The 26,049-nt window shown below is 35.7% G+C and overlaps 1 protein-coding gene across 1 annotated transcript in view; it reads left to right on the plus strand.

Annotated features, from left to right (window-relative positions):
* The window catches only part of NEGR1 (neuronal growth regulator 1), a 965,094-nt gene that overhangs the window by 628,195 nt on the left and 310,850 nt on the right, over window positions 1–26,049 (plus strand). Inside the window, exon 4 of the mRNA XM_065928428.1 lies at window positions 13,039–13,170. Within this exon, the coding sequence (XP_065784500.1) occupies window positions 13,039–13,170 (132 nt within the window). The remainder of the gene's footprint in view (window positions 1–13,038; window positions 13,171–26,049) is intronic.

The raw sequence follows: 26,049 nt of genomic DNA on the forward strand, positions 1-26,049 counted from the left end.
TTGTCACTGCTTCCACCTTTTCCCCATCTATTTGCCATGAAGTAATGGGACCAGATGCCATGATCGTCATTTTCTGAATGTTGAGTTTTAAGACAATCTTTTAACTCTCCTTTCACTTTCATCAAGAGGTTCTTTAGTTCTTCTTCACTTTCTGCAATAAGGGTGGTGTCATCTGCATATATGAGGTTATTGATATTTTTCCTGGTGATCTTGATTCCAGTTTGTGCTTCCTCAAGCCCAGAAGTTCTCATGATGTACTCTGCATATAAGTTAAATAAGCAGGGTGACAATATACAGCCTTGATGTACTCCTTTCCAGATTTGGAACCAGTGTGTTGTTCCATGTGCAGTTCTAACTGTTTCTTCCTGACCTGCATACAGATTTCTCAGGAGGCAGGTCAGGTGGTCTGGTATTCCCATCTCTTTAAGAATTTTAAACAGTTTGTTGTGATCCGCACAGTCAAAGGTTTTGGCATAGTCAATAAAACAAAAATAGGCATTTTTCTGGAACTCACTTGCTTTTTCGATGATCCAACGGATGTTGGCAGTTTGATCTCTGGTTCCTCTGCCTTTTCTAAATCCAGCTTGAATATTTGGAATTTCATGGTTCACGTATTTTTGAAGCCTGGCTTGGAGAATTTTGAGCATTACTTTACTAGTGTGTGAGATGAGTGCAATTGTGTGATAGTTTAAGCATTCTTTGACATTGCCTTTCTTAGGGATTGGAATGAACACTGATCTTTTCCAGTCCTATGGTCACTGCTGAGTTTTCCAAATTTGCTGGCATAGTGAGTGCAGCACTTTCACAGTATCATCTTTTAAAATTTGAAATAGCTCAACTGGAATTCCATCACCTCCACTAGCTTTGTTCATAGTGATGCTTTCTCAGGCCCATTTGACTTCACATTCTAGGATGTCTGTCTCTAGGTGAGTTATCATACCATCATGATTATTTTTGTCATGAAGATACTTTTTGTATAGTTCTTCTTTGTATTCTTGCCACCTCTTCTTAATATCTTCTGCTTCTATTAGGTCCATACCATTCCTGTCTTTTATTGAACCCATCTTTGCATGAAATGTTCTCTTGGTATCTCTAATTTTCTTGAAGAGATCTCTAGTCTTTCTCATTCTATTGTTTTCCTCCATTTCTTTGCACTGATCACTGAGGAAGGCTTTCTTATGTCTTCTTGCTTTTCTTTGGAACTCTGTATTCAAATGGGTTTATCTTTCCTTCTCTCCTGATACTTTTCTTTTCTCTTCTTTTCACAGCTATTTGTAAGGCCTTCTCAGACAGCAATTTTGCATTTTTACATTTCTTTTTTGGGGGGATGGTCTTGATCCCTGCCTCCTGTACAGTGTCATGAACCTCCATCCATAGTTCTTCAGGCACTCTGTCTATAAGATCTAATCCCTTGAATCTATTTGTCACTTCCACTGTATAATCATAAGGACTTTGATGTAAGTCATACCTGAATGGTCCCTACTTTCTTCCACTTATGCCTGAATTTGGCAATAAGGATTTCATGATCTGAGCCACAGTCAGCCCCTGGTCTTTTTGCTGACTGTATAGAGCTTCTCCATCTTTGACTGCAAAGAACATAGTCAATCTGATTTCGGTATTGACCATCTGGTGATGTCCTGTGTAGAGTCTTCTCTTTTGATTAGCATTTCTCTAATATTTAGCAATGTTGAACATCTTTTCATGTGCCTATTGGTCATTAGTGTTTCCTTTAGAAATGTCTGTTTAAGTCTTCTGTCCATGGTTCAGTTGGATTGTTTGTTTTCTGTTGCTGAATTGTATGAGCTGTTTGAAGATTTTGGAAATTAAGCCCTTCTTGGTTGCTTCATTTGCAAATATTTTCTCACATTTTGTAAGCTGTCTTTTCATTTGGTTTATGATTCCCTTTGCTGTACAAAAGCTTGTAATTCTGATTTAGGCCCTTTTTTTTATTTTTGCTTTAATTTCTGTTGCCTTGGAAGACTGACCTAAGAAAACCTTGGTGGAATTTATGTCAGAGACTGTTTGCCTATATTCTCTTCTAGGAATTTTTTGGTGTCATGTCTTATATTTAATCTTTAAGTCATTTGGAGTTAGTTTATTTTTTTGTGTGCCATGAGGGTGTATTCTAGCTTGACTGATGTACATGTAGATGTCCAGCTTTCCCAAATCCACTTACTGAAGAGAATGTCTTTTCTCCATTGTTATGTTCTTGTATCCTTTGTCAAAGATTAATTGACTGTAGGTGCGTGAGTTTATTTCTGGGCTCTCTATTCTGTTCCATTGATCCATATGTCTTTTTATACTAATACCATGCAGTTTTGATTACTGTAGGTTTATAGTATTGATACAAACACATTTAGAACTAACTATTGTCATATGTCTATTTCCTCAAGATGCTAAATGACTTTTAGAAGCCTCAACATGATTAATTATTTGAAAGTTATCTGATGACCTCAAGATGGTGTCATAATTATTGCAACATTCCTGTTAGGCACCATGCTGCTTTTTTATTCTGTCTGCTCAGCAAATATTTTTGCTTGTAACAAAGTAAGATCCAAAGGATCTATAGTAATATCCATTATAAAACCATCTAATTTATTTATTTTAATACAGTTATGCTTATTTATATGTAATACAGCTTTTTTCAAAAATCGTCACCTTTGCATTCTTATTTGTGATGTTCACATATATTATTACTTAATGATCCTCAAAACATGCTAGGTATAGAGAAATAAAAAATATAGCTTCCTTTATCTTTGTTTGAAATTATCTAGTGGCCTATAAAAAATAAGGAAGAGGGGAACAAGCAATGTATATAATCATGTATCATAATATCAAAGCAAATTCGAATGTCAAAAGTAAGAGCTTTTCCTGGTACTAAGAAACACAGTGAATTTTCCCCAATGGTCTTCAGTAAGTGGACACATCAGTTACAGCAGTAGGACCTCAGTAACTTTTCTGACAAAACTATAATGAAAAATTTCATATGGTCATTCTTATAAAGGCCTTCAAAGACTGGTATGATAACACTAAAGCAAAGTTTGAGAAAGGAAATTTTAATAGAAACCGTAATAAAATAATGAAAGGGGACAGTCTTCTAATATGCTGGCTTTTTCTGAAAAGAAGAAAAAATTAAACATCTGAAGAAATAAATGAATTCCCTTCAAGTAATCCCTTATGAATGTTATTTCTCTATGTGAACTTGTGATAATAGAAATCAAACTTCCATTCTCTAGTCAGACCCTGGAGTACAGAGTGTATTATTCACAGAGAGCCTTAGGTCACAAAGCTAATGTAATAGGATGCTAAAAGAAACCTTCAGCTGAAATCCTAAGGCAACAGATAGCAGAGTGAGTTGTAATTCACATCACTGCTGCAGAACTTCTAAAATATGTTCACCGTGAACTGACGGATACTCCTAAAACTCCCCTTCCCTATAGGACTGAAAGGATTGGGAAAGAATATTTCATGTGTTTTCCTTAGAACTGAGCTGTGTAATAGGCCACATTTCATCATCAACATTTGGCATTGTCTTTTTTATTTTCGACATTTTATTGAGTATGTAACTGTATATTATATATCAATATGCTTTGTCTATTAATTTACACAAAGTAAATAACCACTCTTAGGTATCATAAAATTCTATGGTTTTAACAAATACTTCTACATGTGTTCACCACCACAATCAAGATACAAAAAGTTAAAGCACTCTAAGAAATTCCTTCATGATGCTCTTCTATAGTCAACCAGCTTTTCCATCTCCAACCCCTGTCAAAAACTGATCTATTCTTCACATCTATAGTTATATGGAATGTTACACAAATGAACTCATCATACATGTAGCCTTTTGGGTCTATTTTCTTTCATTTAGTAAAATGTATTTGAGATTAATCCATGTTTCATATATATATATATATATATATATATATATATATATATATGCAATAACATCTGTCAGTAAAATTATTTTTATAAATAATTTTGTTGACAGATGGTATTGCATTATAGGGATGTACCACAATTTATTTCTTCATTCACTATTTGAAGGACCATTTGGTTGTTTCCTTTTTAGTAATTGCCGATAAAGTCAACATAAACATTGTATACAGGTTTCTGTGTAAATGTAAATGTAAATTTCTCTAGGAGTAAAATTGAATTGTTAGGTAGCATGGTAAATGCATGCTTAATTTTATAAGAAACTGACAAACTTTCAAAGGGACTGTGCCATTTCACATTCTACCAGTAATATAGATGAGCTCCAAGTACTCTGCTTTCTACCAGCACTAATTAGTGTTGTTTGGTGTGTGTGTTTGTGTGTGTATGTGTTTCCCATCTTAATACATATACAATGAAATCTCATTTTGGTTTTGATTTTCCTAACTTTCATAATGACTAATGATGTTTATTGGAACTTCCCTGGTGGTTCAGTGGTAAAGAATCTGCCTGCGGTAGAGGAGAAGTGGGTGATGCAGGTTCAGCCTCTGAGTCGGGGATATCCCCTGGAGGAGGGCATGGCAACCCTCTCTAGCGTTCTTGCCAGGAAAGTCCCGTGGACAGAAGAGCCTGGTGGGCTACAGTCCATGGGGTCAAAAAGAGTTGGACATGACTGAAAAAACTGAGCACTGATGTTTATCACCTTTTGACATATCTATTTAATAACTGATTTTCTTTAAAAAAAAAAAAAAGACATCTATTTAAATCTTTTGTTCATTTCTTTATTAAGTTGTATATTTTTATTGAGCTTTGAGAGTTCCTTGTGTATGCTTGATATAAGTCCTTTGTCCAATATGATTTAGAAAGTTTTTTCCTGTTATATGGCTTGGCTTTCTATTTAATTAATGGTATGTTTTATAAAGCAAAGTTTTGTTTAATTTTGATGAAATCCAATTTATCCATATCTTATATATCTTGTGCTTTAGGAGTCATATCTAAGAAACTTCAGCCCCAAACATATTTTTTTCTCTTGTTTTCTCCTAGAATATTTATAACTTTATGATTCACATTAAAGTCAATGATGATTGTTGACTTAATTTATATATAAGTTATGAGCTTCGGGTCAGAGTGGACAATTTTGCCTTGACCCTCATTTTAGAGGGAAAACATTAACACTTACATCATTAAGTATGAGGTTAGATTTAAGGTTTTCACAGTAGTTTTTGTCACGTTGAGAAGTTTCCTTCATTTCTCAGTTTTCTGAAACATTATCTTGAATGAATGTTGAATGTTTTCAATGATTTGCCTGCATTTAGAGTTAATGTAGATTGTTGTTGTTCTTGATAAAGCAAATTAGATTGTTTGACATTTCAGTTGTATCACCAGCCTTTCAATTCTGGGATAAACCATACTTGATAATGGTATATTATTATTTTTTATATGTCACTGGGTCTGTTTACTAAGATTTTGTTAAAAGATTTTTGTGCTTACATTTATGTTTTTTTCTCTTTTATTTTCATTAGTTTTGATACTGAGGTAATGTAAGCCTTACAAAATGATGTGGGGAATTCTCTTTCTCCTCCATTTTCAGAAAGACTTTGAATAAATCTGGCAATATTTCTCTTTAAATTTTTACTAAACATGATTCTGGAGTTTTCCATGTGGAAACTTTTAAGTTATAAATTGAATTTCTTAGGCCTCCCCTGGTGGCTCAGCTGGTAAAAACTCTGCCTGTGATGTGGGAGACCTGGGTTCAATCCCTAGGTTGGGAAGATCCCCTGGAAAAGGGAATGGCCTGGAGAAGTCCATGGACTGTATAGCCCATGGGGTCACAAAGAGTCAGACATGACTGAGTGACTTACACTTTTAAAATATTATAATTGAATATATATTGAATATTGAGATTTTCTATTTCTTCTAAGTCAGTTTTGAGATTTGTGTCTTTCCAGCAATTTGTCCATATAATCTAAATTCTTGAGTTAAATGTTAGGGAGCTTTTCTTCATATTTGTTTAGTAGCTATTCAGTTTTTCTTATGACTATAGCAATATCCTCTCTTTCACCTCTGATATTGATAATTGTGTTATCTTTCTATTTTTTATCAGCCTGGCCAAACTTTTTCCACTTCGGTGATCTTTTAAAAGACTGACTTTTGGTTTCATTGATTTTCTCTATTGACTGTCTGTTTTTAATTTTACTGATTTCTGCTTTTTATTATTTCCACAAGTCTATTTAATTTAGGTTTCATTTGTTCTTCTTCTTCTAGCTTCTTCAGATCGAAGCTTACAGGACTGATACTAGAATTTTATTCGTTTTTGTGATCTTCCACTGTCTTCTGCCTTATGAACTTCAGACAAGTGCAGCAAATATTTATTTCTGTTTCTTGACATGTAATGTTTATTTTGTCTCTGGATGCTTTTTAAATTTTCTCTTTCTCTATTGTGCTTTTGAGTGAAATTTATTTATGTTTATCCTGATTGGAGATTATTAACTTCATTTATCTGAAGTTTTATTGCATGTGTCAAATTTGTAAAAAAAAATACCTCCTTTATTTCTTCAAATATTTTTTCTATCCCCTTTAGGGGCTCAGTTATCCATATATGAGAGAAATTTTTATTTTCCATATATCACTGAGGCTCTGTTGGTTTAAAGATTTGTTTGGTTATCTGTACTCTTTTCTCCATCTGCTTCAGTTTAGATAAATACCTCAAAATGCTTGGATAAATACTTTAAAGTTTAATAAAGTTTTTTCTCAGTATCTAGACTTCCAATTAATTTCAATCAATATTTCATTTGAGATATTTTGTATTCCTATGTTAATAATTTTAATTTTTACTATTTCCCATTCCTTTTTTCATTATAGTTCTGCAGAGTGCTAATATGTATATATAATATTTTAATATTACATATTAGTAGTTTGTGCATATATATGTATGTTGTGTGTGTATATATATATATATTTCCTATGATGTATCAGTGTTTTAAACACTTTACTTGCATTAACCCTCTTAATCCTCACAACAACCATACCTATGAGGCAGTTTCTATTATTATCCTCACACATCATATTTGAGTAAACTATTGATCAAATACCTTGTATCAGGTCACAGAGCTTGTAAATGACAGAGCTGACATTTGAAGCCATATAGACTAGTTCTAGAACCCACATCCCTAACCACTCAATATGGTAAAATGCATAGAGGAGACACTTGCACAAATATGCTGGTAGACAACAAGATGACAGAAAATGATTGCAATCATAAATGTAAGTGAAGCATTCAAAGAGTGTTTTAAAATTCAGTTGCAGAGTAATAAATGGTTGTGAGACCCTAAAAAATAATATTCCTGCAGGGCAGCCTTGAAAAATGGGTTGACTGTTTCTGAGCAAGGGTTTTGGGAAATGACTGAAAGGACTCTGCAAAGCACTATGCAGTCAGTGGCACATCTGAGTATCTGCATTCAGAGATAAGTAACTGAGACATAGGGGCTCCTAGGAGAGGCTTGAAAATTTATTTAGGAGGTAAAATTGACAGGACACAGTGACTGATGGCTTATGAACTAAGACAAAAGGTAATGTCAAAGTTAATGCTAAGATTTGTGGCTTGAGCAACTAGATGATAATCAGATCACTCACTGAGACTTGGAACTCAGGGGGAGTTTCAAGTATGGCAGGAAACGTAAGTTTAGTTTTGGTGATTTGATTCTGAGATGCGAGACATCTTTGATGTGAGACATCCAAAGGGAGATGTCCAGCTGAATAACTGTGCCCAAGATTCAGGATACAGATATAAATTAAATATATCAGTCAGATACTAATCAGTATGTAGATAATAATGAAATGAAAATGAATAAACAAGATCCCTTGAATTTTGAGAAATGTGCTGAATGAGGAAAAATGTGGGTCATAAGACAGAAGCAATATTTGGGAGATTTGAAGGATTTTGAAAAAGTGAAAAAGTTAGAGAGATGAGAGGAAAATAAGTGAAGGATAATGTGCTAGAAGGGCTTCCCAGGTGGCCTGAGTGGTAAAGAACCTACGTGCCTATGCAGCAGACATAAGAGACAGGGGTTTGATCTCTGGGTGCAGAAGATCCCCTGGAGGAGGGCATGGGAACCCACTCCAGTATTCTTCTCTGGAGAATCCCATAGACAGAGAAGCCTGGCAGGATACAGCACATAGGGCAGCAAAGAATTGGATACCACTAAAGAAACGAACTGAGCACACACACAGTGTACTAGAAATGAAGGGACCCTCATGTGAAAAGTTGACTCACTGGAAAAGACCCTGATGATGGGAGGGATTGGGGGCAGGAGGTGAAGGGGGGCGACAGAGGATGAGATGGCTGGATGGCATCACCTACTGGATGGACATGAGTTTGAGTGAACTCTGGGAGTTGGTGATGGACAGGGAGGCCTGGCGTGCTGCGGTTCATGGGGTCGCAAAGAGTCGGACACGACTGAGCGACTGAACTGAAAGATTCGAACAGAACCAACACACAGTGTTCTAGAAATGAAGGGAAAAGAGAGTTATTTTTTCAAATGTTTTTTGCAAACATATTAGCACTTGGTAGAAATATGATGTTGTCACTAATAATTTTCACATGCTTTTCCGAATCATAAAGCCAAATCTAGATATCATTTAGTGGCCAATATAGAACCCTTTCTGGCCAGTTTCTTATCAGAAATCAGTATGAGAGTGAAATTACGAAGCATAGCTGCATCCTATTTTTCAGCCTTCCCTTTGAAGAGGGTAGCAATAGTGGCATGACTGCAAGCTTGTGGAATTTCTCCAGTTCTCTATTTTCTGGAGAAGCATCTACACATGTCTAAAACACATTAAACACAAAAGAAAACTATTGTTTAGATTACAGGCAATACTTAGCTTTTTTTCTTCAATAGTGTATTTAAAGTTTTTGTTAGACTTTATAATTTTAAAAAAGGATCTATGATAGCTACACAGTCTGTTCTCACCACTGCCATCACTGTCTTGTCAAGAAGTCAGTAAGAATGATAACTCTTTAAAGTTCGTTCCCTTCCTCTCAACCAAAAGAAAACTGACAACTTCTTTGAATATGGGCATTTACTTTAGATTCTTTGTGCACTACCTTTATAGGACTTTATTAATTCTTTCATCAATATATGCATTTACTTATTCAATAAATATTTACCAAGTGTATACTGTTTCAAGTACTATGCTAGAGCTAGGAACACAGAGATAGCAAAACAGGAATTGTTGTTTGCACTCATGATGAATGGTAAAACCCATAAGCAGAAGAAGTCAAAATAGTTTATATCTCACTAATATTTATAATTAGTACCCTAAGAAATAAAAATACTCCACCATTTTTAATACATCTTCAGATTTATAAGGAGTACCCTAGGATAGTACATCAACATCATAAACATTGTGAAATCTTGGCAGTGGTAAGGATTCCAAGTCACTGTATCCTTTCGGTCTTGGTCTTTCCCCTTCATTTGTGAGAAAAATTTAGTTAGATTGCATGAACTGAAACGTTAATCTTTGCATTTCAGTGTACTATGCCAAATTCTCTCACCTTGCTAGGAGAGTGATGAAAACAGAGGGAGACCCTGACAAGTATCTAGGGACAAGTTTGGTTCCCCTGAGTCTAAAACTAAGGTAAAGAATTATGACTCAGGAAAACTGAGGATAACAAAAGCCAAAGAGACAACCAAGCAAATTGTTGACAATCAGTGTACTCCAGGGTATAAATTCTAGGCAAAACAACTGCCAGTTTCAAATCTGGAATTCAAGCGTGGCTCGATTAGACTGAGAAAAGAGCAAGATGAGCTCAGGATGGAAACAGAGAATACTTAGATCACACCTTTGGGAAGAACTGATGCATAGTGAATGGAATTAAAGGTGTGGATTAAAGTCTCAGGAATCTAGTGAGGAAAATTAAGGTGTTGGCCATACATTTATGCTTCTTTTTATTAGTGTCGTCTCATCGATAGTTAATATTGGCAGTGTCACCCATTCACTGGCTCTTTAGGGATTGATTTATGCAATGCATAAATATCTTTTGATAATTCTGGTAGTTGTAAATACATTGTTCCCTGATGAGGTTGGAGAAGGATCCTTGACTCTAGGTGCATAGATTATACAGTGAACTCTCCGAACAAAAAATATTCAATAGCTGTAAATAGTGTTCTCTAGAGTTGAATGAAGTAGTGGTTTTGATATTGGTGAAATTTTATCACACAATTTCTTTAGTTGCTGTCAATCTTTCAAAATATGCCATTTAACCATTTAGGAGAGAAAAAAATACTTCTTTTTATATTTCAGAAGCCTATTTTTCCCTTTTTTATTATATTTTATTCCTCATAGGCATACAAATCTAATGTATTTCTTTAAACAATAGCATACACTAATACACATCATATTTAATGATTTATTTATCAAAAACATGCATTTTAGGGGTAACACTTCTGAAAATTTTATCAGTACACAAAATGGGAACATGCATGTAACGTTTTCAGATACGCATTTCTTGTTTTTTGGCCACACTACACAGCTAGTGGGATCTTATTTCCCTATCCAGGGATGGGATGTATGCCCCTACAGTGGAAATGTGGAGCTGGAGTACTAACCACGGGACCACCAGGGAATTTCCCATGTAACATTTTTTTGAAAAGTATTTATTACTAAAAAGGTATATCATTACTATGATGTATATGTATCTATGTATATAATATACATTATATACTCTATAATATGCTATAAAATCACATTATAACACAAGTTTACTAATTTTATGCTGTTCTACACAATTACAGTTTGTTGCACCTTTCTATTTCTTTGGTCCCATGAAGTTTTCCTTCTCATTCCCAGTCATTTAAAAAAACTTTTAATATATTTATTATTTGATTGAAGGATGATCGCTTTACAGAACTGTGCTGGTTTACGTCTAACATTGGAGAAGGAAGTGGCAGCCCACCCCAGTGTTCTTGCCTGGAGAATCCCAGGGACGGCGGAGCCTGGTGGGCTGCTGTCTATGGGGTCACACAGAGTCAGACACAACTGAAGCGACTTAGCAGCAGCAGCAGCATGTCTAACTTTACCATGAATCAGCCATAGGTATACATATGTCCCCTCCCTCTTAAACCACCCCCTCATCTCCCTTTCCATCCCACTCCTATTGAAAATAGGTTTAACCCTTATAAGGTTTGCTTTTACCAGTTTTCACAATATTTTACCTTTTCACGTGTGATTGGTTTCATTTTATACTGACCAATGAGATTATTTAATTCTGATATAGGCTATCAATTTTCCCCATACTTTAATTTCTGTTTAATATCTCCATTCATAATTCATTATATTTTAAAGTTCTTAGATGTGAATAAGGATTTTGTCCTCCCTATATTGTAATAGTTTTTACAGACACATTTAAGCCTAGATTATCTTCATTGTATAGGTGAAAAATAAGAGAAACAGAAAGAAACAATAGAAAATCAATATTGCATTAGTGAATTGGAGTCAGATAAAGGAACTAGGTTGAGCAAAGAAACGATTATAAAATCAGATTTTAAACATATGAATTTGAAGACAATTGCTTCTTTTGTAAGCTCTCCTCTGTATACCTGCAATAGCTTATTAACTGACTGTCATCTCAGAAGTATAACTCTCCTCTACCTACAAGTTGTGATTGGCCAGATAAATGGAGAAATGACTTAATCATATATATTCTAAACACTGCAGATTTCAATTAGCAAAGTCATAGTTACCTAGAAGGCAACAGTGCAGCAACTGATGGACGAGGGAACCTACAGGGAAAAAAAATTAGATGATATAAATATTATATTTGAAGTTCCTCCTCCTGAAAATAACATAGGCCCATTCTTCCCCTGTTTTGTCTCTAATAATCAGGAACCTTCCTGCCTGGTGATTCTTTACTTTCAAAATAATAAATAAAAATTCTGTTATTTCAGAAAGGAACCTTTTTTTCTCCCCAAATCCCACTCACTTGGGAATATTCTTTCATTTGTGATTATGGTTCTATGTTTTTAATCTGCTATTTTTAGTCAAATAAAATGTTTTCCCTGGAATGTTGAAAAATGATTCAGTGTGGGGACTTCCCTGGCGGTGCAGTGGGTAAGTCTCCATGCTCCCAAAGGCAGGGGACCAAGATTCCATCCCTGGTCAGGAAACTAGATCCCCACACGCTAAAGCTAAGCCCTGACACACTCAACGAATAAATATATATTTTTAAGAAAATTCAGTTTGTGTTATAGCCACTTAACTCGGTTTGAGATTTGTAGTTTTTTTTGTTTTTTTTTTTAGATTTATTAGATGGGTTATAGGGCTTCCCAGATGCTGCAGGTGGTAAAGAACCCACCTGCCAAAGCAGGAGACATGAGGGTTCAGTCCCTGGGTCGGGGAGATCCCCTGGAGGACGGCATGGCAACCAGCACCAGTATTCTTGCCTGGAGAATCCCATGGACAGAGGAGCCTCCAGTTCGTAGGGTCGCAAAGAGTCAGAGTTGGACACAACTGAAGCAGCGTAGCATGCACGCACTAGTGGGTTACATATAGTGTACCTTCCTTCAAAACCTTAATAAGTATGAACACTGAAATATGGCAATGTTTTAATACACCTCCATACTTTATTAAGCCATCTAGCTTGAAACCTTGTGAATGAGTGTGAGATTTCCCCAAAAGAAAAGTAACATTTAGTTAGGTTAGATGTCAAGTTGCTAGCTTACACTATATAAAAGTCAATATGTACCAAGTCATATTACTGAATTTCATCTACACTGCTAGGAGGTTGTTGAACTCAATTACAGAAATGTGCAGAGCTTGATTTGATGTGTGAGGAGGTTAGGAGACCACAATCAATTAAAAAGAACACATGTATATCCTGTTCTGGGGAAACAGTTGTTTTAGTATCCCTTGTTCAGTTTCTGCTTTTTTCTCTGACTTTACCTCTGAACATAAGAGAACAAAAGGTTTAATAATTCCCCAGTTTCATTTGGAATTATTTTGTCAGCAATATCTAATAGGAAAACATGTAATTGTTGTTTTACTTGAATGAAGCCTCAGGCAGCTACAATTAAACACGCTGTACTTTTTAAAATTTTTCTCATGTAGCTAAACCATTTGAAAACGGACAATATTTGGACATCTATGGAATTACAAGGGACCAGGCTGGAGAATATGAATGCAGTGCAGAAAATGATGTGTCATTCCCAGATGTGAAAAAAGTGAAAATTGTCGTAAACTGTAAGTCCCATCACCTTTTATTAAAAAATTTCAAAGGGAAGATTAAACACCTGGAAAGTACTGTCTGAAGTTTATGTTGCTATTTTTTAAGAGGAAGTCTATTGATAAACAGTACCTATTGGCAGTGCAAATGTTTGCCTGTTAGAATATTGATCGAATTGTTTTAGTAACATCAATTGCCCCAAGTAATCCTACAATAATTCAATTTAACGTGTAGATGGCAATGTTTTCAATATAATCCCAATCCTGAACTGTGGTATCCTTATTTCTGAAGCATTTTAGACTCATGGGGTTGCTTCATTCTCCTGGGTTTCACTTGGAGTGTATTCTGACTAAATTTAAGTGTGGAATTCCAGAAGTGTGCTGTTTTATGCTTAAAGAGAAAAACTGTTACTATGATACTCCTATCATTTGAGTATTTAATTCTATTTGGCTTGGGCAATATTGAGAAAATGAAAAGAAATAATTTTTATATGAACATCATTATTAGGAAGTTAGAATATTAAGTGATACTTGCAGAACAATCAATGTCATTATGTTACACCCTTTCTCTAAATGCATTTCAAAACACTGATGACAGACATTTTTTCACTAATAGCTTATTTCATATATTATGATCTCAACAGTAGTGACTGCAATAGTTTTTACTTTTCAAGATACTCCCTTAGTCTTTTGCTCAAAATTGTTCACATTGCTTGACTTATTCAAACTGAATATTTGGGGGATAATAGTTTTTTACTAGAAGTATTTTCAAGCTACAACTTCCAATTTTTTTCCTCACATTTATAAATCTTTCTCTATACAGCCAATGTTAATAATGAATACATAGATTTATACCATAGATCAGAAGAAATTTTTCCAAATACATCCCCAGATGCTAACATTAAGCATTTTTCATATATTTAATCTCAATTTTATGGGTCAAAAAGAATCTATCAAAACACACTCAGTAGTTGAATTTTGCCAGGGCAAATTATTGCCACCAACTAACATTTGTCAGTGGCTAGGCTATACATTTGGTATTGACTCATTGAAAAAGACCCTGATGCTGGGAAAGGTTGAACGCAAGAGAAGGGGATGACAGAGGATGAGATGGTTGGATAGCATCACCTACTCAATGGACATGAGTTTGAGCAAACTCTGGGAGACGGTGAGGGACAGAGAAGCCTGGCGTGGAGTGGCAAGCAGTTGGACATGACTGAGTGACTGGGCAACAGCTGAGCAAATGTGCATAATGCCAGAAGGAGGCAGTTCCTAGAGCAGAGTTTCTTATATCATATTCTGAGACAAACTTCAGAAGAGTCACCCAAAAGGTTACTAGAAATGGAAAATCTGTGTCCTACCAGGCTTACTGAATCAAAATCTTTAGGGAATATGGCCAGGAAATATGCATTTATGATCAATTTCCATTGAATCTTAGGACTCTTGTTGCAGTGAGTTACTGCTCACCATTCTGGAACTCTCTAAATTAAGAGTTAATAAATATCACTCACTCAAATAAAAATTTCTGATTATTTTATCACTAGCCATGCTTATCTGAATATGAGTCTACAGATTTTATTGTTGGGGGGAGTGAGGAAAAGAGGTGAAAAGTAAGACTGAAAGGAGGTAATACTTTTAGCAGTGAGCCCTAAGAAAAGAGGAAGCAGAGTCAATCTGTCAAACGAGCAAGACACCCAGCCTGACGATGCAGCCTCCTCTCAACTCCTAGAATTAGTGTATGTCTACAGTGATGTCTCCATGGGGATACAGTTGAAAACAAGCTACCAAATGGATCTACGTGGGTCTGTACTCCATGTATAATCCACTTGTGTGTGTTTTCACACTTTTGTTTCTATGCTTTTTACCTCTCTGACTTTAGTTCATTGTCACTTATTATTTAACTTGATTCTTGTTTATTTTTGTTTTTTTATGCTGGACAAGTTGGTACTTTAGACTGAAACAGTTCAGGTAAGGATGCAGAAATATGGAGAGAAATTGAATTGAGAGAAAGATCGACCAATGAGTTATCATCTGAAGGATTTCTGGGGAGAAAAGCATCCTTATATAAAGCAGGACAGAAATTAGGGAGACAGATGTCAAGAACTGAAAGGGATCTGCCACAATTTCACAAATGCTGGCAGAAGACAGAGACAAAGGGCAATTTATTACTCACAGAAATAGCAATAGCCAGAGTATTGTCATTTTCTTACGTCCATTCCCCAAGTCCCAATTACTGCAAGGTGATATGATGAAGGTTAAGAGAAATCTATACACACAGTAGGTTTATGTCATAGCTGACATATCCTTGGGCTTAGAAACTCAATTTTTTTCATATATAATGGCGGCAAGCAAACCAGCCTTTGCCACAGAGGGAGAAATGATCTTTATCATACTGGACCATAAACAAACCTGCCCTTTGCTTCATGGAGAGGACCACTTCTATCTTCCAAGATGTTCGCTAAACAAACATTCTTGAAAAGATTGTCAGAAACTAAAGCTGTCAGGGCCTCTGATCACAAGAAGTGCAGAAACGCAGGAGACCCCTGGAAGATTGTCTTCCAACGCAAAATGGGAGGAGGAAAGTTTGAAGCATAGCCTCGGGACATTGCATCAGTTCAAAAGGGTGCTTCAGTGACTTTTGTAGGATTTCAGACATCTAAAAACAGAAAAGAAAGCGTTGTTAACCAAGTTTAACTTGAGAAGGAAAATCAGAAAGAAAAAAGGGGAAAGTAAAAAAAAAAGTTAAGGATGTGTTTATTAGAGTTGTAATACAGACTATGTTTTATAAGAACTGATTTCAGTTGAAGTATAATCGTAAGTGGAAATATTGGTACCAACATAATATTAAAAAAATGTTAGGAAAATGAACTCAAAAACAGGACTTTTTACATGGATTTAAACATTCAATGTTTACCGTTGCTTCTCAAATTATACCTTTGATAGCTAACATTTTCTTAAACGTGCCATGAAGAACTGAATACTGATTGATCAGTTAAATTTACATCTCTTGAATAAATATTTTATGTATGTTTGGTCAGATTTCTGGTCATGCCCTAAGTTTTGCCTTAATTTGGAATAATTGTGTCACGTGTATATCAGTGATATATAGCCTTGTAGGTATGTGAATGTAAGCGTATATGTTTCTGGTTTTGAGGAAATTTGAAAATATTAATTTTGTGAATTCACCCCTTTCGAAGTCAGAAACTGAGCACCATCCATGGATTTTACTGATTTCCCAAAGGAAATTAGCCAAAACCTACTGAACAAACTTGCGTTTGTCAAAGCCCAAAATTGAGCACAGTGCTCTGTAGCCAGCATGAAACTTCGTGTCCCCTGATAATCTGAAGATTCCCTGAAGATAGAATTATACCAGGTTCAAGACAGCCCTCTTTTCATGGTTATTAATCAATATTGATTGTGCATATAAAATTGCAGTAGCTTTGTGAATAACTTGAAGAGAAACTTTGTCCCTGTTCCCAAATGAGGTTCAAGATGAAACGTAATAAATTTTCATAAGCTCCAGTACATTCAGTTATGCAGAAGTCACTTTGAGGAAGAGATTTATGTTCCCTGTAATTTAGAAATATGTAATATGTTAGTGTTTATGTAATACATCTGCCTCATTCATTACATATAGGCACATGTATATTTCTTATACCTACAGTAAATAATATTCGCCACATATTTTGTACCCATAGCACTCTCCTGTGGATTTCTATTGATTAAAAAACACTTTAATGAAATGATTAGTATATTTAACTTATTTTGTATAGATTGGACTAGTTTGTTGATCAAATAAGCACATTTATTTTGAGTTATTTACAGAAATTTAAAGAATAAATTTATTTACTTACATATAAGTTCATTTTGAGTTATTAATTAAGCTTGTAAGATTTTATACAAAACTTTGTTTCTGGGTAGGAAGATTGTGTAGTTGATTATTCTCCTGTTTTTCTCTGTATATTCTTTTATCCATTTGTATATGAATATAGTATATTCATGATTTACAATATACTATAGCTATAATAAATATATGAATATGTACATTTTAATATTTGCTTATGTATGTATATACACACATCTACACACAATTGGATAAGAAATATATATATATACATACTTCTATGTCTTGGACTTCCCATGTGGCTCCGTAGTAAAGAATCCACTGCCAATGCAGGAGATGTGGGTTCAATCCCTGGGTCGAGAACATACCCTGGAGAAGGAAATGGCAACCCACTCCAGTATTCTTGCCTGGGAAATCCCGCAGACAGAGGGGAGTGGTTGGTGGGCTAGAGTCCATGGAATTGCAAAAAATCAGATACAACTTAGTGACTAAACAACAACATGTGTATTACATATGTAACTATGTAAAATATGTAACTATGTATGCATATTTCTCATCAAATTGAAAAAAAAAAACTCAAAAGAAATCATGACATTTATCATAAATAGACCTTAAGAGATACACATACACATAAGAAGAAAGAAAAAAATGTGAACCAGTCAATTAGCTAAGCCAAAGGAAGCTAGTGGATTCAATTTGGACAGATTCTCTGTTTTATCTGCATTTGCATCCCAACCCTGGAAGTGGCCTAGAGGATATTAGTTCCATAATTTTTATTGTTAATTAAAAGTGGAAAAATGAATATCCATAAAGCTCATGGATTCAATTAAATTTTGATAAACAGGAAATGAGAAACCAGGGTCTAAAAAATAGGTAAAGCTGACTCATGGAAGTCAAATCTAGAATCTAGAAAATGTAGGTTATATCGTAGACTGATCAAGATCTCCATAGGGAAGCAGAATTTCAGATGTTAGAAATCAGGAAATCCTGCAAAAGCTAGCCCTTCAAAATGAATACTGCTGGTAAAAAGGGTAGGGTTCTCTGATCTTGTGACAAGTTGTTTATTCTCCACTTTATTTGTATGTACTTTTCCAATTAAGAGTAACTCTTTTAGAGCTTCCTCAGTGACTCAGAGGTAAGGAATCTGCCTGTAATGCAGGAAACATGGGAGAGGCTTGTTTGACCCCTCAGTGGGGAAGATCCTCTGGAGGAGGAAATGGCAGTCCACTCTAGTATTCTTGCTGGAAAAATCCCATGGACAGAGGAGCCTGGTAGGCTACAGTCCATAGTATTCCAAAGAGTCAAATATTACTGAGCGACTAAACACACACACACACACTTAGAAATGCAGGCCTTATAGTCAGGTATAAGTTATTTGAACCCTTGTTATATAATTTACTGATCTTTGAGATCTTGGAAACCACTTTACCTTTCTGAGTCTCAATTTCCAATTCTGTACATTGGGGCAATAATAGATAATTTTCAAGGTTTGGGTAAAAATTAAATGAGATGATACGATATACATACAGCACCTATCACAGTGACTGGCCTACTGTTAACAACTGAAAAGATATATCTCTCTCTTTACATGAATTTACTCTAGAATGTAAACTCTGTGCCATAAGGGATTTTCCTTTCCTTTCTACAATGGTATGTTCCTGTCACATAGAGCAGCACCAGGTTTATAGGAGGCACTCAAAAAGTAGTCGACAGGTGAACTCTTTTAAAGATTAGCATTAACAAAGTGCATTATTATATTAGACAAAACAGGAAAGAGATATTAGGTTTGTTCCAAAATTATATATATTTTTCTCCTGGGACAATAAGACTAACTTTTTTCTGATACCATTTTTTTAACCAAAATTTTCAGGTGGATTCAATAAAGATAAGATTGCCACTTATATAGCGCTTTCACCCAGAAAAAAAGCTTAATTCCATTTTTTACAGATAAGAAAATTGAAGTTCAATGAGATTAAACTTATTAATAGCATCCTGATTTTTAAGAAGAAAAAGACATGGATAAAACAAGGTGTTAATTAACCAGAAAAAATATAGAGTCAACTAGTGTAAGGTAAAAAGAGATGTGGACATTATTTCAGTTTTCATTCATGTCAGTAAGATTTATATATTGATCATTGTATTTGAAATCAGAAATTATTTTGCACACATAATATCCAATAAAATAGAATTCAGTTATTCTTTCTGTGGTCAAATGGTAAAGGTATTTTTGAATGCACTATGAACTAAGATTTTATCCAGTAAATCACAGGCACATATTTGTGCATTATTTTGCATCTGATACATATTCATTTATGCAAATGTGCACTTTATCTTCCAACATAACTAGCTCCAAACATGTGGAATAGAATGTACCAATTAGTATAACTTAGTACAATTGTATTAAAGCCTGAAATGAGGGGCCACCAGGGAGAGATAAGAAGAGGAAGAGGATTCTGAGGAAATGACCAAATACTCAGGCTGTTCATAAAGTTTTCTCCAAAACTTTGGGCAAGTTAGATATACATGTCCTGTATAAAACTAGAAGAAATGGCAGGTGACAAACATATACTTTAAATACAGAGAAAAACTCAGCATTCAGAGTTATAATTGGACAACAATACTATGATGGGAGCAGAAGAAAAATAAGCATTATTTGTATTCACAATTATCACCTAAGCTTTTGTTTCTGTTCCATTTTGTGCTCTTACCTTAACTTTCTCTTTTTTTCATCTTTCACATGGCTTATAATTTAAGCTACTCTCCTGTTTTTAAATTTCTTGATAAGCTAATTAACACCTGGAACAACTCAGGACATAAATACACATATTGTTTTCTTCTAAATGAAGTACTAGTACATATGACATTTATAGAGAAATGCAGCACTTTAGTAAAACTACATGTCTATGTATTTATTTACCTATTTACTTATTGCTTACTATGACACTATCAAGGTCTTAGGGCCAGGGGTATGAGTCTTCAGTCAGTTCAGTATCTAGGAGAGGATAAAGACAAAAGAAACATGAAGTTGTAATAAACTGTGGCAAGTGCTTTGATAAACCATTCATAATGTGCTAGTCAAGGCTATCAGAAAGATGCCTTTGGATATCAATGAAAGCTTCCAAGAGGCCTTGGCCTTGATGATGTCTGAAGGATAAAACTGAATTTGATAGGTACTCAAAAAAGGTACAAAAAAAAAAAAAAAAAAAAAGGATTCCTGGGTTGGGAAGATCCCCTGGAAAAGGGAAAGGCTACCCACTCCAGTGTTCTGATCTAGAGAATTCCATGGACTGCATAGTCCATGGTGTTGCAAAGAGTCAGACATGACTGAGTATGAGACTTTCTTTCTTTCCAAAAGAAGTAAATGAAGGAAAGGGTGGTCTCCCTGACAAAAGCAAAAGCATTTGCTTAACCCCACAGGAATTAGGGAGCATGGCTCCACTTGATCTGTCAGGCTGCCATGAGCTGGATGAGACCAGAAAAGGAAACAGAAAGAAGGGTGGGGTGGGTAATGTAGAGGAAGCAGGGCCAGATTCAATGCAAGTTCATGAATTTTCATAGGCAGACATAGATCCAGTGCTTCACAATCAAAGAAGAATAACTTCGAGATAATAAAACTATTCAGAGATATATCTGAATATTAAAGAAACGTATTTAGATATTTTTATTTCCTACATACATGGGTTGTACTTGAAAGACTTCTGTTTTGTCATGGCAAGGACAAAGGAGAGAATTAAAATGATATCACTGAGAACAACAACTGCATCTAAGAGAGATGTGAACAGCTAAGAAATTTGAAGGAAAATCCCTATAGATATTGAACACAGAATATTAGAAACATATGATGATCACTCAGAAAACGTATTTTTAAATAAAGCATTTTTCTCAATCGAACAACATAAATATCTACAAATTAAATCTTTTCACCTTGGGACTTTCATGGTTTAACAATTACAGATTTAATTCTATGGTTAATATAATCCCTCATTTGAAGCAAAGCTGTGTTATTAAACATACAGCTAAGGAATACATGATTTCTTCTATTGAGGGCAACATAATTGGTCCTTTGTTTTAAATCTAAGACTTACAATTCAGTTAATGACTAGGGTTCAAAGATATTTTTACTTAATGCATCTGCTACCCAAATTAACTATAATCTATTCTTCAATACTTTTATTGAGATTTTGAAAGGGTCTTTAGTGTTAAGGGTCTATGAGTGATCATTGACCCAGTTTTTCATAGAAAGCCAAAATGCATCTTCAGTGACCAGATGTCCAATTTTTTATTATTCCTAGTTGTTTTTTTCCTAAAAGTGAGAGATGAAGCGATTCTCTTGCTTTAGTACATGAGCAAACATTTGTGCTCAATGACCATCACTGTTTATTGTGTTTGTTTTTGGTTCTTCCTAAAGTAGCATTTATCCCTTTAGAAAAAAAGATACATATCAAATATTAGACATAATAGAGGTTGACTGTCAGAGACTGACCATCAACTATCAGTAAGAAAGCAGTTTCTAACAAATTGAAAATGCTTTAGGTTGAAAAAGATTCCATGCCAAACTGAAGAAAAGTGGTAAAGTCAAAAAATCAAATACCAAATATTAATATATGTCACACACTTTGTGTTTATGCTTCTGTAATATTGTTCTCATCCAGATCCATGCTCTAGTAAGCTGCTCAAGGGTCAAAATCTGAGAACTGCAAGGTGGCTCCTTCTGAATGTATTTTTCAAACTGATCTTGGAACTTGAAACCTTGTACAAACATCCAGCTTATAAACCTGTATTTAAGTCCAACTTTATCAGCAAACTTTCTCAGTAAGCATATATATCAAGCAAGATAATTAATGGAACTGAATTCTTTGTAACTGAACACTTGAGAGCAACACAGAATTAATCTTCTTGAATCTTTTCTGTATCATAATAATTGAACTTCACAAGAATTCTTAAGTTGTCTGTGTCTGCTATTGCACATGTGTGCGTGCTTTGTGTTCAGTTCAGTTCAGTTGCTAACTCATGTCTGACTCTTTGCGACCCCATGGACTACAGAACGCCAGGCTTCCCTGTCCATCACCAACACCCAGAGCTTACTCAAGCTCATGTCCATTGAGTCAGTGATGCCATCCAACCATCTCATCCTCTGTCATCCCCTTCTCCTCCCGCCTTCAATCTTTCCCAGCATCAGGATCTTTTCAAACAAATCAGTTCTTCACATCAGGTGGCCAAAGTATTGGAAGTTTAGCTTCAGCATCAGTCGTTCCAATGAATATTCAGAACTGATTTCCTTTAGGATGGACTGGTTTGATCTCCTTGTAGTCCAAGGGACTCTCAAGGATCTTCTCCAATACCACAGTTCAAAAGTATCAATTCTTTGGCTCTCAGCTTTCTTTATAGTCCAACCCTCACATCCATACATGACTACTGGTAAAACCATAGCTTTGACTAGATGGGCCTTTGTTGGCAAAGTAATGTCTCTGCTTCTTAATATGCTGTTCAGGTTGGTCATAACTTTTCTTTCAAGGAGCAAGTGTCTTTTAACTTCATGGCTACAGTCACCATCTGCAGTCATTTTGGAGCCCCCCAAAATAAAGTCTGCCACTGTTTCCGTATTTTTCCATCTATTTTCCATGAAGTGATGGGACCAGATGTCATGATCTTAGTTTTTTGAATGTTGAGTTTTAAGCCAGTGTTGTCATTCTCCTCTTTCATTTTCATCAAGAGGCTCTTTAGTTCTTCTTCACTTTCTGCCATAAGGGTGGTGTCATCTGCATATCTCAGTTTACTAATATTTCTCCCAGCAATCTTGATTCCAGCTTGTGCTTCCTCCAGTCCAGCGTTTCTCATGATGTACTCTGCATTTGAGTTAAATAAGCAGAGTGACAATATATAGCATTAATGTGCTCCTTTCCCGATTCAGAGCCTGTCTGTTGTCCCATGTCCTGTTCTAACTGTTGCTTCTTGACCTGCATAGATATTTCTCAGGAGGCAGTTCAGGTAAAAAATTCCTCCTGTGATGCAGGAGACCCTGGTTCAATTCCTGGGTTGGGAAGATCCACTGGAGAAGGGAAAAAGCTACCCACTCCAGTAATCTGGCCTCAAGAACTAGTCCATGTGGTCGCAAGAGACCCTGGTTCAATTCCTGGGTTGGGAAGATCCACTGGAGAAGGGAAAAAGCTACCCACTCCAGTAATCTGGCCTCAAGAACTAGTCCATGTGGTCGCAAAGTCAGACAGGACTGAGTGACTTTCACTTTCCTTTCTCTGATACAAGTATCTAAATTTATTAGGAACAACATGGATTCAACTGCCAGCAGACAGGAAGCAAAGGTTTAAAGTTGTTTGACTTTGCAGTTTTTTGACTGCAGTGTAAAACCATTCTAAACAATCCTGTTGTTTTGGTTTGTGAATTCTTTGAGCAGTTATTAAGGATGATGATTTTGTTCTTTCATGCATTGTTGGCAAATTTGGGCAGCCTATTTATTTCTTTAAAATTGTAATTTCATGGGAAGAATAAGTACAACAACAATAGAGAAATAAATTTCAGAGAATTTCAAACTAGGGTTGCTGTGTATGCAGTGGAGTGTGACAGATGGTAACAAAAACAGGATGTGAAATCAGGCAAATATGATTTCTAATCCCAGCTCAGACCAATACAGTACTAGGAAAATTAATCAAACTCTCATAGACTCAGTTTTCTTACATTAGAACACACACACACAAACGGGGGATAGTTATACCCATTTTGAAGATTTGCTCTGAGGATTGTGTCATAATATTCTTAAAACAGCAGTGTGACTAGCACAAAGCAAACCAACTTCTACATTGTATGTATTACTGTTAATATATGGCATGCATCACATTACCCTAACGGTTTACATGTTAGCTTTCACCTGTGGCCTGTGAGCTCTTTAAAGAGTGAGACTCCTCTTTCATGCTTAAGGCAGTATACAGTGGTTCCGGGGACAGGCTCTACAGCTGCTCACCCTGGCTTTGAATTCCGGCTCTGCTGCTATGAAGCCTAGTCAAATCGTCAAGCTGTGTGTGTGTGAGTTTCTCAACTATTAAGTGGAGATGATGAGGTAAGTTGGGCTTCCCAGGTGGTGCAATGGTAAAGAGCCCGCCTGCCGATACAGGAGACATAAGAGATACAAGTCTGATCCCTGTGTCAGGAAGATCCCTTGGAGGAGGGCGTAGCAATCCACTCCAATATTCTTGCCTAAAGAATTCCATGGACAGAGGAGCCTGGCAGGCTACGGTCCACAGGGTGCCAAAGACTCAGACATGACTGAAGCAACTTAGCACACACTTGAGCTAAGTTAAGGCATAAAGAGGTTTATTATATTATTTTTAATCTCAATACCTAACATATTATCTGGTGATGCAGGTCTATAGGTTTAATACATACATAAAATAAATATAAAACAAGCACAGATGAAATTCCAGATAGTAATTGTAAAATAAACCCAAGTTATTTTGTCTTATGGATGTATGCTTGGGTAACTTTTGAAATTTGATCATAGAGTTGGAATGATCCACTCGAAATGGAATCTTGAAATAAATCTTGATTCTAGTTCTGAGGCTATTTCATTATACCAGCCTGCTTCCATGTAAATCAAAAATAAAATTTAATTCTTTTCAGTAAACTGTGTAAACACCAGAGACTTTGAGAAAGATAGTCTCGTCTGAAGGGTAAGGAAGCAAGATCACTGTGGACAAGGAGAAAAAGGTTTGAAAAACCAGAATATGCACAGGTTCTACCTGTCAGAATGGCTGTCACTGAAATAAAGAACCAAGACTATTAAGATTCTCAGTGAATAGATAAAGCAATCACAATAAATAATCCTTGGGAATGACGCTGCACTCAAAATAAGTTTGTTCACGTATTGTATGAAAGAAGAGATTTTAATAGCAAATGTAATGAAGTCTCAGCAACCTGTCTGCTTGCTCTACCTAGTAAAGGTAACAGAAATGCAAAAACTACCCAAAATAACCCCCCCCCCCAAAATGCCCATTGTGAGGAAGCATGAAACAGTTACAGTTTTTATAGGTAAAATGAAAGATGATAGAGTTCTATTTAGAATACTCTGTATGTTCCAGACTTAAGATTCACTATTCAATTCTTATTGCTGTGAGGTGGTAGTTCATTCAGTTTGCAAAAACTTAAAAAGAATCTCCACACAGTTCTCCATAGTGGCTGTACTAGTTTGCATTCCCACCAACAGTGTAAGGGTGTTCCCTTTTCTCCACGCCCTCTCCAGCATTTATTGCTTGTAGACTTTTGGATAGCAGCCATTCTGACTGGTGTGCAATGGTACCTCATTGAGGTTTTGATTTGCATTTCTCTGATGATGAGTGATGTTGAGCATCTTTTCATGTGTTTGTTAGCCATCTGTATGTCTTCTTTGGAGAAATGTCTGTTTAGATCTTTGGCCCATTTTTTGATTGGGTCATTTATTTTTCTGGAATTGAGCTTCAGGAGTTGCTTGTATATTTTTGAGATTAATCCTTTGTCTGTTTCTTCATTTGCTATTATTTTCTCCCATTCTGAAAGCTGTCTTTTCACCTTGCCTATAGTCTCCTTTGTTGTGCAAAAGCTTTTAAGTTTAATTAGGTCCCATTTATTTATTTTTGCTTTTATTTCCAATATTCTGGGAGCATAAGAAATCTGTGGTACATATACACAATGGAATATTACTCAGCCATTAAAAACAATATATTTGAGTCAGTTCTAATGAGATGGATAAAACTGGAGCCCATTATACAGAGTGAAGTAAGCCAGAAAGATAAAGACCAATACAGTATACTAACACATATATATGGAATTTAGAAAGATGGTAATGATAACCCTATATGCAAGATATAAAAAGAGACACAGATGTATAGAACAGACTTTTGGACTCTATGGGTGAAGGTGAGGGTGGGATGATCTGAGAGAATAGCATCGAAACATGTATATTATCAAGTGTGAAACAGATCGCCCGTGCAGGTTGGATGCATGAGACAAGTGCTAGGGGCTGGTGCACTGGGAAGACCCAGAGGGATGGGATGGGGAGGGAGGTG

The sequence above is a fragment of the Muntiacus reevesi genome, chromosome 1 (genome assembly GCF_963930625.1).
Source record: "Muntiacus reevesi chromosome 1, mMunRee1.1, whole genome shotgun sequence".
Classification (NCBI taxonomy): Eukaryota; Metazoa; Chordata; class Mammalia; order Artiodactyla; family Cervidae; genus Muntiacus; species Muntiacus reevesi.